The sequence below is a fragment of the Colossoma macropomum genome, unplaced genomic scaffold (assembly GCF_904425465.1).
Source record: "Colossoma macropomum unplaced genomic scaffold, Colossoma_macropomum, whole genome shotgun sequence".
In the NCBI taxonomy this organism is placed as follows: domain Eukaryota; kingdom Metazoa; phylum Chordata; class Actinopteri; order Characiformes; family Serrasalmidae; genus Colossoma; species Colossoma macropomum.
The window spans coordinates 24,067,481-24,082,965 of record NW_023494803.1 but is presented as its reverse complement, the minus strand read 5'-3'; the positions used below and the strand labels follow the sequence as shown (position 1 = coordinate 24,082,965).

Genomic DNA, 15,485 nt, shown 5'->3' with positions numbered 1-15,485 from the left:
CAAAAAAATGAAATTGGTATGTAACTGTTCCATTATGTAAGGGTTCTTTTGACCTTTAAAAGGTTCTTAATGCTCATGTATTTCTTTTTCAAACATGCTTCTTCAGGGAACTAACCGTAGTTCTTCTGTGGCATCACTCAAAAAGGTTTTGTGGCACCTTTCATCAGTGATTCATGCAAATTTATCAAATTGTGTCACTGCACAAATATTTACAGACTGCCCTTTATACTTTGGGAAATTCATTGGCCCCGAAAGAGTTACCAAATCATACATCTGTGCTGCACCTTGGACTGGAGATAGCTATTTATTTTTCAGCATTTGCTATCAGTGGATGGTATCGCAGGCCAATCCGCAGTGCATGTATTGGGACAGAGACCATTTGGGATAGAGATGGAAATGGAGCTCCTGGTCTTGGCAGGACTGTTTGGACTGAGCTTGGGTCAGCATCATCCTCACATGAAACCTGGAAGAACCTCCATCGTTCATCTTTTTGAGTGGCGCTGGGCAGATATTGCTACAGAGTGTGAGAGGTACCTGGCACCAAAAGGCTTTGGAGGAGTTCAGGCAAGTATACGTGCATAAGTTTTACTGTGTACATACATATTAGCGTTGCTTACTCAAGTAAACACAAATTCCTACTCAAGTGGAAGTGCGAGTGCTCATCTAAAACAATATTCTGGTAAAAGATGATTTACAATTTCAAATTCACAATTGGAGTTAAAATACAGAAATACAAACTCTCAAATATCTAAAAAGTCTCTCCTAAAAGGTCATTTCTAATGCATGTTTTGAAAATGTAGTAATATCTGAATGATCTGATCAAGGAAGAATCTCAAATGAGAAGTAAGACCATGGATGGGGAACTACGACACGATACAGCGGCACCTTCAGCATTCTATAACACTGGTTTGCTTACTACTGGTTAAATAATTATATATATTTTTGGGGCCATTGACACCACACAAATACAGGGGAATTCTACTCTTTTTTTGTTTTTCAAAATTTCTGCAAAATTCAACTGCGAAGAGGTAAAAAAGTCAATCTAATGTGAGGGAGCTGCCTTCCGCCACAATATAAATATATATGCAAAGACTTTCTATGTAATGGTGACATTTCATATTCAAACAGACAGACACATGCTGTTTCTAAAAAGCCTTTATTAATTTATAGTGTTTATGCTGGAAAGCTGAAGTTGAATAGAGAAGAGCAAACCTGTAGGGGAAAAAAAGAGGAAATAAACTTGATGTTGAATATGAACTGTTTTATATATAAAAATGTTGAGTTAATGTTGCTTTAGCAATATAACTAAACAGTTTAAGCACTGTTATATTTTTGAACACAAATGGGTGAAGTCAAGAAAAGGTTTAATTGAGTAACTAAATTAAATAAGAAGGGAAAAGTACTTACCTGTGAATAGATTCCAGAGGAAGGTAGCCATGTCTCAAAAACCGTAAGTGATGTCACATCATTTCATGTTTAGCTCTATAAAAGCCCTAGAAGGAGCAGAGTGAGTTAGTCTGGTGGAGAAGTTGATGAAATATGGTTGGAGCCCAGAAAACCGCTAAAATTGTGATTGAATAATGGATTATGCATACTAAGTTGTATATATTTGTAAATATAGAGTTTCCTTGGTTTTTCTTTTCCTTTTTTTGTGCTGGATAAATTGCATTTTTTTGTGTTTTCTTCACTGAGATTCAATAAACACCTGCTTTTGCACCCTAACCTGAAAAGTATCCACATGTCCTTTCCACCGGACCATCACACTAAGTGGTTTTATGTGAAATGGTTTATTACAGAGAAGATTTTCTGACAGTGGTGGTGACAGGAACCCTGATGGAGTGATGTCTACAACCTTTTATTTACTACCAAAATGACCAGTGAGAACAAAAGGAACTATTCTTTGAGTATTCCCTTTTTCTTAGGACCTTTCTCAAGAACATTTTTAAGAAAAAAATTTTGTAAGACGTTGGTGTTTACATCACATTCTTTAATCTAAAAAGTGAGATAAATTCAGTTTTTCATGATGTGGGCCCTTTAAATTGTGATGCAAAGGCGCTGCATTTCTAGCTGAATTGGTGGTAAACCAAGACATTATAGCATCATAACATGCAAAGCTGTGATAATAGGAAATGGTGTTTGCTTAAGCTAATGGGTAGTTTAATTATCTTGTAGATCTCTCCTCCCAGCGAGAGCGTTGTGGTAACCAATCCTTGGCATCCGTGGTGGCAGAGATACCAACCCGTCAGCTACAACCTTTGCTCCAGATCAGGCACTGAGGAGGAGTTGAGGGATATGATCACCCGCTGCAACAATGTTGGAGTAAAGTCACCTAACTGTTATTATATAGCTTCCAAAATGATACCTGATTGTAAACCCATGAAGACTCTGTTTTAGATATTGTTAGATAGATGTAGGCATTCCCACTTTTGAGTAAGCAACTATAAATGATTTCCTTGTCTTTGGCTTGTGTGCTGTTAGGTGAACATCTACGTGGATGCAGTCATCAATCATATGTGTGGAACAAGTGCTGGAGAAGGCCATCACTCTAGCTGTGGCACATATTTCGATGCCAACAAGAAGAATTTCCCCTCTGTTCCCTTCTCATCCTGGGACTTCAATGATGGCAAATGTAAAACAGCTAATGGTGAAATTGAGAACTACCATGATATTTTTCAGGTGTGATTTCTGACTAGGACCACAACTGTTATTGGTTTTTGTTTAGAACGACAATGTTTAGGCATATTTTCTCTTCAATTCCAAAGGTGAGAGACTGTCGGCTGGTGAGTCTTCTGGACCTTGCCTTGCAAAAAGATTATGTGAGGGGAAAAGTGGCTGAATATATGAACAAACTGATTGACATGGGTGTGGCTGGATTCAGAGTGGATGCTTGCAAGCACATGTGGCCTGGTGACCTTAGTGTGGTTTATGATAGACTGCACAACCTCAGCACCAAATGGTTCTCATCTGGTCTCAAGCCCTTCATTTACCAAGAGGTATGCTTTATTGAATTAAGCTTAGTGGTCTCAACAGGTCCAAGCTGAAAAGTTTTCTTTCAGGTTATTGACTTGGGTGGGGAACCCATCAAAGCCAGTGAGTACTTTGGTCTTGGAAGGGTGACAGAGTTCAAATACAGCGTCAAACTGGGCACCGTTGTACGCAAATGGGAGAATGAGAAGCTGTGCTATCTGAAGTATGTTGTGTCCATGCTTAAAAGGTCTACTGAAAAAAAATATTTATTTGCATTGTTACAAACGAATAGTCACTGATTTAATATTATCAGTGATATTTGCTTTCAGAAGTTGGGGAGAGGGCTGGGCTTTCATGCCTTCTGATAAGGCTGTGGTGTTTGTTGACAACCATGACAACCAAAGAGGCCATGGAGCTGGAGGAGCTTCTGTCCTCACATTCTGGGATGCCAGGTGCAATTTCTCTGTCATTAGTTCAGTTCTTTTAATCCAGACAGTTTCAAATGTCTTTGTGGGTTTTCCCACTTTTCTAACTAACAGCTCCAGCTTTTGTTATTGGGATGCTGTTTGTTCTCCACAGGCTTTATAAAATGGCTATGGGTATCATGCTGGCTCATCCTTATGGTGTGACCAGAGTGATGTCCAGCTACCGTTGGGACCGCAATTTTGAGAATGGAAAGGTAAGCACACTTACCACAGCACACAAAAATACAGTGCCCCACACTTGGATTAGTCATTTTTTTTATTTAACTTTTACTTTATTTAACTTTCATTTTTATTTCATTTTAGTAGTTTTATTTTTCTTTTAATTATTACGCCGTTGTATTATCTTAAATAAAGCTAAGGCATTTTGCTAATTAAAGATTTTTTTCAATCGTTACAGATGTAACACGACAAAGCAATTTACGCTCTGGCCAGTAGGAGGCGCAGTGCGTTTCCTTGTCGACCCCAAGCTCTGCCTTTCAGGACAACCACTAGTTCATGTTTCTGTGAGGTAGATTAAGAGGGATTAAAAGCTTTGGAATTCACATCAAAACTTTTTGAACGACTTTGTTTACGTCTCAACGGTTGAATTACGCAGAAATGTTGAAAAATTGGTGGGATTACCCTTTAAATAGTAATGCGACAAAAAAGGACATTTTATTATTTTCACATTATTTTATAATTCTTCTGTTTACGCTCTGTTGTTTTCCACTAAACTCCGTCTATGAGGACGACCATTGGCTCACGAGCCTCCTGAATGCTGTCCTTTTATTGGCTTACTCTCGCAATATCTGAATGAATTAGGGCAGGGGTGTCAAACTCAGTTAAAATTAGAAAAATGTCAGCAAATCCGAGGGCCAGCTGTGTTTTTATTTCATTTTTACTTGACATTTTGGCAGGTTTTTGCCAAAATACACCAGTATTTGCAACAGTAGAATAGACACTAAATACTAATTCACAAATAATTCTAAATAAAAAAAATGACTTAGGTGTTTTTTTTTTTTAAACTGCCTATTTGCTTGAACTAGACATCAGGCATCCTTTTTTTCTGTGTAACCGCTGGCCCATTTTGTTGGGGAAGGGGGTCAGAACGCACACTATGTTGCAGTGCATGCTGGGGGCTCTAGTGCATCAAAAAGTGAAACGGGATAATAGAATAGAAAATGAACATTTCGCCAGCCGAATAGAACTGTGTCACGGGCCTTGTGGTTGACACGTCAATTAGGGCATATATGTAGTTAAGGGTATATGTAGTGTGGGGCATGCCGTTAGCAAATGACATGTTAATGAGGAACTAGTCGCGGGCTTTTTCCACGCAGTGAAGGCCTACATGAGCACAGCTAGACTATATCAACTTATAATGTCAAACATTGCTTACTGCAGTTTGTGTCAGCTCAAACAAGTTAAAGCTTTTGCTAATTTCAGTATTTTGCGTTATAGGACAAGAATGACTGGATGGGTCCACCAAGCCACGGCAATGGATCCACCAAGGCTGTGCCCATCAACCCAGACACCACATGCGGGGATGGCTGGGTGTGTGAACACAGATGGCGCCAGATCAGGTTGGTGTATTCTGCAGTTCCTCTGGCAGCTTGCAGCTCGCCAAGATGTAAGCTCCAATATAGGCTGACGTTCTCTTGTCACTGTGCAGGAATATGGTGAAGTTCCGTAATGTTGTCGACGGACAGCCTTTTTCCAACTGGTGGGACAACGGAAATAATCAGATTGCCTTTGGCCGCGGCAGCCGGGGCTTCATTGTTATCAACAACGATGACCGGTGCGTTGAACAACCACCCACCCACTATGAAAATCAATAAAACATGCAATCCAACCAGGGTAATCGTTTATTACTGAGTTTTTCGTAACTGTGCGCTTTAACAGGAACCTGAACGAGGCACTTAGCACTGGCCTGCCTGGTGGCATCTACTGTGATATAATCTCCGGGGATAAACTCAGCGGTGGGTGCACAGGGAAGCGGATACAGGTGGACAAAGATGGACGAGCCAACTTCAACATCGGCAACTGGGAAGAGGACCCGTTCATCGCCATTCATGTAAACGCTAAACTGTAGATTTACTTCAACATCTAATAAAACCCTGAAGCTCAAAGACAGGAGTGTAAAAAAATAAAATAGACGTAAATCCTTTATTTTGCTGCTTTCCTCTCTCTTTATTCCCAAGAGTGCACCTGACTGAAGAAATCAGAGCCTTTATGAACCGGCATTGTTGTTTTTTTTTCAGAAGCTGCTGATGATTAAACGTTCACAGCGTTCACTCTGAGCTCTGTTGTATCAATAAGGGGTTCTGTACAAATAAAACTCGTTGACTTGTGTTATTAACCCGTGTGCTTCTTACTGGATAGGCTTTGTATGTGCTAGTTTGAGGTAAGAGGGGCTGTTCATGTTCCGTGCAGCGTGTCTGAGGCATTGTTTCGGGGTTAGGTAGGGGAAGCCCTGTTTAAACGGACTCATAAAGGCGGTCGTTTTCCTGGTTTGTCAAATATGAAAAGTCAGCCTCCACTGAGCAACAGGCGGCAGGTGAAGGCTACACATCTATCAGGGTGAGTGTTAGTACTTTATTCAACATATAAAAGACAGTAACTTTTTTGTAACTTTGAAGCGAACTGAAACTACTGCGCTGTAAAGTAAGCTGTGGGGCAGTGTTTGAGTGCAAGGTGTATTGAAAACGAGAAAATGAGGGCGGATGTGTTGGCGCGATTTTGAAACCTGAGAAAATCTCCAAGAACTCATTCTAGACTACGCATATGGGTTCTGCAAGAATAGCCTACAGAAAAGAATCCCATGTATCATTAAAACACACCGCTGAGCTACTCTCTTTAAAAAGATGGTGCTTGAAGTGTTCTTTAGTCAAGAAAATGGTTCTATATAGAATCATGAACACTCAAAGAACCCTTTGCATGATTGAAGGTTTTTGTGCATCTTAAAACTGTTCTTCAGACTGATGAAAAATGTGCTGTAGATGGTTCTATATAGAACCATTTTAAGAAGGGTTCTATATAGCACCCACCCAAAATGGTTCTTCTATTGTTACGATGTCAACCTTGTAACAATAGAAAAACCCTTTTAGGTGCAATATAGAACCCTTTTCAAAAAGGTTCTATACAGAACTGTCTGTAGCACATTCATGCACATTTTCCATCTGTCTGAAGAACCCTTTCATGATGCAAAGAACCCTTTAATCATGCAAAGGGTTCTTTGAGTGTTCATGGAACCATTTTCTTTACTAAAGAACCCTTGAAGCACCATCTTTTATTTAGTATACTTATGTTGTCATGTTTATTTTAGAGTGTGGGTCAATATACAGAATCACTGTTTCCGTTTCCTCAGATATCTTCCTTTTACAAGTATGCATAGTTATTGTGCTTAAAGAAGAGCTTTATTTCTGATAAGACTGGCCAAAAAAACTGAACAATTAAATGTGAAAATAACTGATATAGGAGAAAATACAACACATATTAACCCAAGAAGAGAGAGAAAAAGAGGAGAGAAAAACAAAAATAAAATAAATAGATGGTGATGCATCAAAGTATTTCAAGTTTTATTTGTATTGTTATTTAGTTTAAATTATTTTAGCATAAAGTTCAGTTCAACTTGCACTATGTCAACTCTGAAAACAGATTTGTTCATTTTAATCTTATGTCGGAGGCGTTCTGCTGACCTGATGCTGGAAAATTTGTAGTTGCTTGATGACTTAAGTCATCACTTACCAACATTAAGATGAAGTCATGGTTTTCTTAACCTACTTTTATCAGCACTTGTAGTTTTACAAGAATCATTTATTTATATAAATGCTTATTTTCAGTATATGTATCAAACATAGCTTACACTGCCTGTTATATGCTGCAAAAGAATACAATAGAGCATGGAATTCAGGGTGGGATCTAAGCTCTTAAAAAAGATGGTTCTTCAAGGGTTCTTTAGTAAAGGGAATGGTTCTATTTAGAACCATGAGTTTTATATAGAACAATTTCATGCTTAAATGTTTCTTTGCATGGCGAAAACATTATTTAGGTTGATAGAGAATTTTTTGTATATGGTTTTATGTAGAACCTTTTTGAAAATGCACTAAACAATGTAACAATAGAAGAACCCCTTTGGTGCTATATAGAACTATTTTCAGAAAGAAAAATTTAACCATGAATGATTCTGAATAGAACCATTCCCTTTACTAAGGAGCCCTTGAAGAACCATCTTTTTTAATTGTGTGGCATCTAGGGAACCCTGAAAGCTGCTTTCATGAAAAGGAAGCATGACAGGATCTTGGTTAAAAAGCTACTCTTCGTTTTCTTAGTCTAACACCCCTCCAGTAACCAGCAGATTTTTCAGTTGAGCCAGTCTGCATGTTGCAGTGAGCTATGGCAGAGGTTTAGCTCTGCTCTTGGGGACCCACTCTTGTAGACCCACTCAGTTTCAGCTGCCTCAGCACACTTTACCCAACTCATGAAGGCCTACGTGAGGAACTGCATTAGGTGTGTTGGGGCAGGAAAGAAACTGTCTTTATGAGCGGGATTTAGAAATACTAAGTTAGAAGGTGCAGAAATAAAAAAGTAACTGTGGCAGAACTGGAAGGTTATATGTGACAAGAACCTGTTTTACCAATTTGTTCATTGATCATACACATATTTACAAATGTCTGGACAAGCGCAGACTGTAAGGGGTGGAATTGAGATAAAGCATCCCCATCTAGCCTCTGTGCATTGGTATACTTTGGTGCCAGCATGGTGACAAGTGCTGCAGTCTCCTCTGAGTGTTTTGCTATGTTAGAAAGTTTAAAAGACCAGGCAAGTTGCTTGGGGTGTCCTGTAATAGGGAAGAGCCAGGTTGTCCTGAACAAGAGTAAACTATGAAAAAGCCTATTAGATAGTAGTAGACAAGACTGTTGATTGGAAAAAAAATTGTGTAATCCCAGCAAAAAAAAATATCTGTACTTCCTCCAAACAGTTAATTTTACTAAATTTCTGTTTAGTCTCGTGCAAATTTCACATACACACCTGCTGCTTCACCTTATAAGGTTGCAGATCACTTTCAACATAGAAATCCATGTCCATACAAATAACTACTACATAAAATAGAAATTTATTATAAAACCCAGAAGTTGCTAGCAAAGATGTTTCTTTCAGAAACAGTTGATAGTTAATTTATAATTTCACAAACAGATCACTATAATACACTTAGTTCTGCCAGGCCAAACCCTTAACGGATGTCCTTATCAGATCTGAAGTTGAAGCAATCAACCATTTCATCTGCATCTCATGTAAACACCAGGTTTTGACTTACCACAGGTTGCACACATGGGAGTTATACTCAGATAATTTTCTCATAGAACAATGACATTCATATCACGAAACTTCCCTTGATCACGAAAATCCCTTGATCACAAAAACTGTCAATGGAAAGGTATCATAACTGTTAGGTTAATACAGGTCAAATTCTGGAATAGTACACAAGGTTTCTTAAAAACAGAAGTTCTTCATCACTTGTGCAAGTAAAGCACTTCTGAATCTCTATGAGGTGAATCAGTTGAAATTAACATTTCAGGATGTTTAACGTTAATTCCAGTGTGTTTTAAAGGTTGGAATGTGTAGGTAAGTTCCTTTCTCCTTACATTTCCTAACAATGCTGCTTTTCCTAACATAGCTAACAATGTTGCTGCAACTTTCATGTCATTAAAGCAATGGTTTGCCAAAAATCAAGTACACACAATTTTACTCCCAAATGTTGATCAGAAAAAGGCATGTTGAATGCATTTAATGAGGCTTTAAAAGCACCAGCATCATACAAAAGCATTTGGCTAAATCTCACTTGCCCTAAAAAAAGAGTTCTTTTCTCAAATCTAGCTACCAACAGCCAGAAGCCAGAATTGTATCCATACATTGTACAGCTTCATAAAAAGCAGTATATTATAGTTTAACATAAGCAAGTCTATTTGAGACTGTTTAACAACTTAAAGCACTTTAAGGCAAATATGCTAAGATTTAGGCATGCAGTTTGAACTATGCTAACCTGGCGGCAACACGCTTTCATTACTTCTTATCTCAATTGGTTCAGTACCTGCAGTTACATGTTTTTTTGCATATTACATTATTTTTGTTCCTGTCTCTACAGTTATTACCAGTGTACACTGCAATTAATTTGCTTGATTTATGACTATATAACAGATTAATTTGCTGTGCATCTTTGTGTGTCATGTCTAGTGACCATGGCCATGACTAATGGAACCTCATCACAAAACTCAACAGATAACTGCACGCTTCCATATGAAAACGACAAATTTCCTCTCCTGGTTGTGTACAGCATTGTCCTCATTGTGGGTCTACCTGCCAACATGGTCACGGTCTACCTTACATTCCTTCAGGTCTGTCGGAAGAATGTGTTGGGAATATACTTGCTGAGCTTGTCTGTGTGTGACTTGATGTACTTAGGAACACTACCCATGTGGACTATTTATATAAACGAGAGTCACAAGTGGAACCTGGGCTCCCTGGCTTGTAAAGTCACAGGCTACGTCTTCTTCAATAACATGTACATCAGCATCTTCCTCCTGTGCTGTGTCTCTGTGGACCGTTACGTGGCAGTGGTGTATCCGATGGAGTCTCGGGTTCTGAGAAAAATGAAACGAGCTGTAATAGTCACTGTGGTGATTGTGGCAGTGGTGGCTCTGGGCCACATGCCAGTGTTTACCATGACAGAAGGTGACACAGAGGCTAGGCAGGAGAAGCGTTGCTTTGAGCCTGGGCAAAACACACTCACCGTAACAGGCTTCAACTACGCCCGCTTTGTCATCGGATTCTTCATTCCTCTGTGTATTCTACTTGTCACTAACCATGCTGTCCTTACCAAAGTGGAGGAAAGTGAAGGCCTAAGGGCAGAACAGAAGGTCAAAATCCGTTACCTTGCTGTAGCAGTCATCCTGTTCTTCCTGGTCTGCTTCACCCCCTACCATGTCATCCTTTTACTACGGGCCATCAGTTACCACTTCCCAAGCTGGGGTTGTGAGTTTGACAAAACAGTCTATACACCTTACACCATATCTCTCGGCCTCTCCACCGTTAATAGTGCCATGAACCCAGTACTGTACGTGCTGGCTAGTGACAATGTCCGGAAAGAGATCAGGAGAAGTTTGACCAGCCTACGCAGTGGCAGCTTGTTCCGGACTCATTTGTCAGACAGAAACCACAGCCTCCGAAACTCCTCAGGTGCACGCAGTTAAAAGGTACATGCCTGTGACTGGACTGATGGCAAGCCACAGTGCAATCAGGAAGTGGTGGTGAAAGTCAACATTTGTCTTCTTTAATGGAAAACGTTGGCAACAGAATTAGGGCATTATTTTATTTATCCTTCTCTTTATTCATTTTATCATCCCATCACCTTTTATCATGGCATCAAACAGGACACAATCAGTGCAAAAGATAACAGCCTCCAAAACTCTTTAGTACGAAGAGTTCAAAAACAAGAGCAAATCTCACATGATGTGACTGATTTGTCATCTATGATAGTCACCTAGCTTTAGTAAAATACTTTTTAAAAAATCTTTTGGCCAGATTCCTACTTGTGCTGGCCACTAATGCTGACTCTTTGTCACTCCTGATCGAGTGTAACTTTACCCATGTAATCCACTATTTCTCACTGATTTAAAGACTGACTTCTGCCAAAATAAGCTTCAAAAAAGGTCATGACAGCACACTTTAGTATGCACTAGAAATGGTGGGGTAACTGGTGCAAGTCTTGATCAGGCAGGGTAGTTGAGTTTTTTTAGCTTTTAACTGTGTTTGCATTATGGGAAAGGCTATACTTGTCAAATCTAACTTTGGTTAAGGATTATAATTGAGATATTAATCTAGTTGACGGCCAATTTAAAAACTTATTTTAAGCTGTTATGTGCAGTGGTGGAAAGGAATGACGTATATTTCATTACTGTTCTGTACTTATCAAGCATTAGCCTATGCTAAGGTTCTTCAATTGCAGTCCTGGAGGGTCTTGTACACTTTGGGAATTTCCTTCTTCAGACACACCTGGTTCAACTCCTCTGTTAATTGCCAGGTTTAGTGGGCACATTTGAGCAAGGAAATCACCAAACTCTGCTTGATACTACCCCTCCAGTACCAGAATTAAAGAACCCTGGCCTTTACATTATTACTGTACAGTACTGTGCAATAGTCAGTGATCACCCTTTATTAATTAAATTTCCAGTAAAATAGCCATTTAGCACAAGCTATTTATTTTTCAGTGTCAGGAAAAGAAACAGCAAACATCTATTTGGCAGAAAATGACTCCAAAGCCTCAATGACTAAATATAATTTTATTCAGTATTTTTTGCGACTTGTGACCTTATTTCAGCTTCCACTCTTTTAGGAGACTTGTTTTCAGTTTTTCAAATATAATCTACAGGGTTTTTTCACACCTTTAAAGTTCAGTCTTAATAGTTGCATTTCCTGCTTCTCACAAACCATGTAATTCCAAAAACATTTAATGATGATAAAATCATTCCATTGTTCTAAGAACACCAGCAGCTTCTTAGTTTGATTTACAAATTTTATTCTTTGTTGTCTATTTCCTTTTCTCAGGAATGACATGGCTACACATCCTTTCAGACTCATAGTGTTGAGTTGTCTTCTCACAGTGGAAGGATGGACAGAAACACCTGTTGTTGTTTTTTTCAGATCTGAAGTAAGAGTGGAGCTTGATCTCTCAAAGATGAAAGCTTTAAGTACTGTTTATCTGATGGTGACAGTTTTGGTGGTCTACCAGGTCTTACACGGTTGTCCCATTTTCTCCAAAACTTATAAGAATTTTTTGAACTCCAGCTTGGGAACTCCTGTTTTATTTCCTGTATTTTTTCCCTTCCCTGTGCAAGTGGATTATCTTTTATCTAATCTTCTCAGAAATATCTACTGAAAAATTAATAACTTGTCCTTAATGGCTGTTTTGACTGGAAATTGAATAAATTAAAGGTAGTCTGTGACTTTTGCACAGTACTGTATTTCCATTTTTTGAGACTTCATGAGTTTCACTCCATTACATTTCAAAGTAAAGTATTGTACTTTTTACTCCACTATTTTCTGTGCTAATGTGCTGTTACTTATAAGTCTGAAGTGGAAGAATACTGGATTTAAAATATCCACAAGAATTTAATGTACTTTCAAACCGAAGCAAACCAATCATGATGCATCGTTTATTAAAACCCTCCCCCAAACACTGATTGTCCAATCGTAGCTTAGGCCTGGGCATCACTGGCAAGCATTTAAAATTTAACAATATGTAGAGGTGTAAAGTCTGGATTAAACAGTGTGGAAAAATGCATTACCAATTAATCCTGCCAAAACATAAACCGAACATGCACACTTGCATGTCTCATAGCTAAATTAGCTAGCTGTAGCACTGTGAATGTGCAGCCCACTCACAAGTATGTGATGTGTATACTGTTGTGAAATCACACTGCCCGTTCCAGCACTGGTTTTAACAAGCCCTCATCTACTTCACCTCACCATTTGCCCTTGAAAAATCTTGGACGCCATTTTAAAGCCTGTTCCATTACCTTATTGGATCAAGTAGAGTGTGCTAGATGAGCCATCGGAGGGAAAAAAGGGATGCAGTGAACAAAGTTGTCGACTTCAACAGCAGAATTTGTCCTGAAGTCACTGCTACTTGACACATTCCCCTTTTTGAACCCAAAAAATAGTGCCCAAAGTTGTTTCCAAGCCATAGCAGTAAACTTCAAAATGCTTAATAGTTCAAAACTGTAACATGCAATTTGCATGACTGCTGAAAAACTTCATCACTTTGCCCTCCTAGCTTGCAAGTTGAGCATGCTAAAGGTTACAATGTTAACAACAACAAAAATAAAGGCACTACACAACAGTTCTACACCAAAATATATAGATGGACAAAGCAATTATTTACAAATTTTATGTACGTTATATTCAGACTTCCGTTTGCATAATCTGCTCTTTACTGTCGCCACTTCTGCTTCTGCCGTGAGGAGCCACTTGTGTAATGTAGGTATGTAAAGTGGGTGAGGGCGTATGTAGATGAGTGTTGAAATGAGACTGCAGTATTTTGGATGTAGCCTTTTAACATTTTGTCAACTAAATTCAATGTACTCATCCAAAGATTACTAAGAGTTTCACATGCTAAATCATCTACCATTAAAATCTCTGTAGTTGACATGTCAGGCTCAAAAGATTGTCAGCAAAAGCAACAATATCCATAGTTGTGTTGCATGTGACTTGTGTTGCTTGGAAAGAGTGGTGTGGGGAACTGGACTTTTGGTTTTCACCAGCTTAAAGTGCAGTTATTTTGAAGTACTGAATAAAAAACTTTTTTTTTTTTATTATTTTTTTTAAATAAACATGAAAAATGTTGCCTATTAAACTGTTTTTCATTTCAGACAACACACAGGTCTTAGCAGCAATTGTTCATCAAAAAATGCAATAACTATGATCACTAGAATAACTCCAGAATAACTCTAGAAAAGCTATTTGATTCTTAAGCAATTTTTAAAAGCAAGTACTTTTTGTCTTTTAACTCAATCAGGAAAACATAAAGAGGAAGTGCAGATAGAGAGACTATTTACTGTTACTGGACTAACATTTTACAAAGGGTACAGAATGTGCATACTTGATCCAGAACTGGTTATGTTTCAGTCATACCTACTACTATACTACCTATACTAAACAATCAACTATTTTTAATAACAGACCTAATATACCTATACAGCCTCCTGTCTGACCAATATATAAGTATAAAAGCAGCAGCCTGGGAATTCTCAGTCAAAAGAAAACACTGCATTTTTTTAAAAACATGTTTTACAGCTTGATGCAGCATCCCATTTTGAAATCTGGAAAAAATATACAGCACCAGCAGGTTATACTGTATCAAACACCTTTTTGTACAGGTAATGTGATACTATTGTAACAATACTGTAATTATACAGAAAAATATATAGCATCATCAGCTTTTCTGTAAAACTTTCTGAAGCAGCACTAAAATGCATTGACATCTGTGAATCTGCATAAATGCAACAAGTTTATAAGTTGGGTGACATTAGCCTAGCCAGCTAACACTAGCTATCCATCATGCTAACTTACTTAGCACAACCTGTACGAACATAAATAAGGAATGAGATATTTGAGTGAGTTCATGGACTGGTACTTCAAGGGTTCTTTAGTGAAGCCCATGGTAAAGTGTAGAATCATGAACACAAAGAATCTGAACGTTTCAGTGATTCACTGTATGGTTAAATGGTTGTATATGGTTTTTGAAAGCCTTTTAAAAATGTATTTTTTTCAGTGTATGTTTAGTCTGAAAAAAAAACTGACTTCAGACCATGCACTGTCTAAGAAGGAAATGGTTAGAGGTTTTGGAAGGTGCTGATAAGTTGAAAAGTGAGAAGTTAGCTGTGCATTTACAGGTGTGCTACACGACACGTACACAGGATGAGCCTGGACTGAGACACGAATTCAAATTCTAAACTTAGATTGCACACTCAAAAACGTCATATGGAATGTTTCTTCTTCTGGATTTTTGACTGGGATTTTTTGCCTGGGATTTACACAGTGGTTGTGGCATCTGTGGGCCACAATTTTATAATACTGGTCAAACTGTTAAGTACACCTGCTTAAAAGCAGATTCTTTGCTGATTCTCTATTGTGTGTTTCATTATGTACTATGTGATCCATAAATGGTTTTCAGCACAGCAGAAAAAGTCACAAATACAAGTTCTTGCATTTTGTCCTAAAGATGTTTGTTTTTTAAAGTAATTACAGGCTTTCAAAGGGTGACAAAGAGACCGTGTATATAAAATGGCCTGGAGAAGCTTTGCTGCTGACAGAACTGATGATCTTCATCAAGTATATAGTTATCTCTTCCAGTATGGTTATTATAGCATACTTGCCCTTTCATTTTGTGGTAGTCTCTCATCTTAAAGACCCACACATGTCTAAGTTGTGAATGAGAATGAACATCTCAAATTAATGACTTGTTCTGTTCAGTTTCCAGAACTCAGTCTCCTAAAACAT

The 15,485-nt window shown here is 38.3% G+C and overlaps 2 protein-coding genes across 3 annotated transcripts; both read left to right on the top strand.

Annotated features, from left to right (window-relative positions):
• Positions 1-286: 286 nt before the first annotated feature.
• zgc:66313 (AmyAc_bac_euk_AmyA and Aamy_C domain-containing protein) lies at positions 287-5,597 on the top strand. The gene is made up of 10 exons (XM_036594124.1): positions 287-564; positions 2,173-2,319; positions 2,479-2,676; positions 2,763-2,993; positions 3,057-3,190; positions 3,297-3,419; positions 3,547-3,646; positions 4,890-5,011; positions 5,101-5,226; positions 5,331-5,597. Exons 1-10 carry the CDS (start codon positions 391-393, stop codon positions 5,518-5,520), a joined length of 1,545 nt encoding a protein of 514 aa, XP_036450017.1. The 5' UTR covers positions 287-390; the 3' UTR covers positions 5,521-5,597.
• Positions 5,598-5,908: 311 nt separating this feature from the next.
• gpr132a (G protein-coupled receptor 132a) lies at positions 5,909-12,077 on the top strand. 2 transcript variants are annotated; one of them, XM_036594126.1, is made up of 2 exons: positions 5,909-6,008; positions 9,663-11,970. In XM_036594126.1, the coding sequence occupies exon 2, from the start codon at positions 9,668-9,670 to the stop codon at positions 10,676-10,678; it is 1,011 nt and encodes a 336-aa protein (XP_036450019.1). In that variant the 5' UTR covers positions 5,909-6,008; positions 9,663-9,667; the 3' UTR covers positions 10,679-11,970. The 2 variants fall into 2 exon arrangements, with proteins under 2 accessions (XP_036450019.1, XP_036450020.1); XM_036594127.1 differs by lacking the exon at positions 5,909-6,008 and adding an exon at positions 12,033-12,077 and having other exon boundaries at positions 6,811-10,681.
• The last annotated feature ends 3,408 nt before the right edge of the window (positions 12,078-15,485 follow it).

Bases quoted from the DNA above. Each gene is read 5' to 3' on its own strand.
- zgc:66313 (XM_036594124.1), top strand. From the start codon at position 391: ATGGAAATGGAGCTCCTGGTCTTGGCAGGACTGTTTGGACTGAGCTTG. The intron at 565-2,172 runs GCAAGTATACGT...ATTATCTTGTAG, and splicing joins AAGGCTTTGGAGGAGTTCAG to ATCTCTCCTCCCAGCGAGAG. The intron at 5,012-5,100 runs GTTGGTGTATTC...GTCACTGTGCAG, and splicing joins CACAGATGGCGCCAGATCAG to GAATATGGTGAAGTTCCGTA.
- gpr132a (XM_036594127.1), top strand. From the start codon at position 9,668: ATGGCCATGACTAATGGAACCTCATCACAAAACTCAACAGATAACTGC.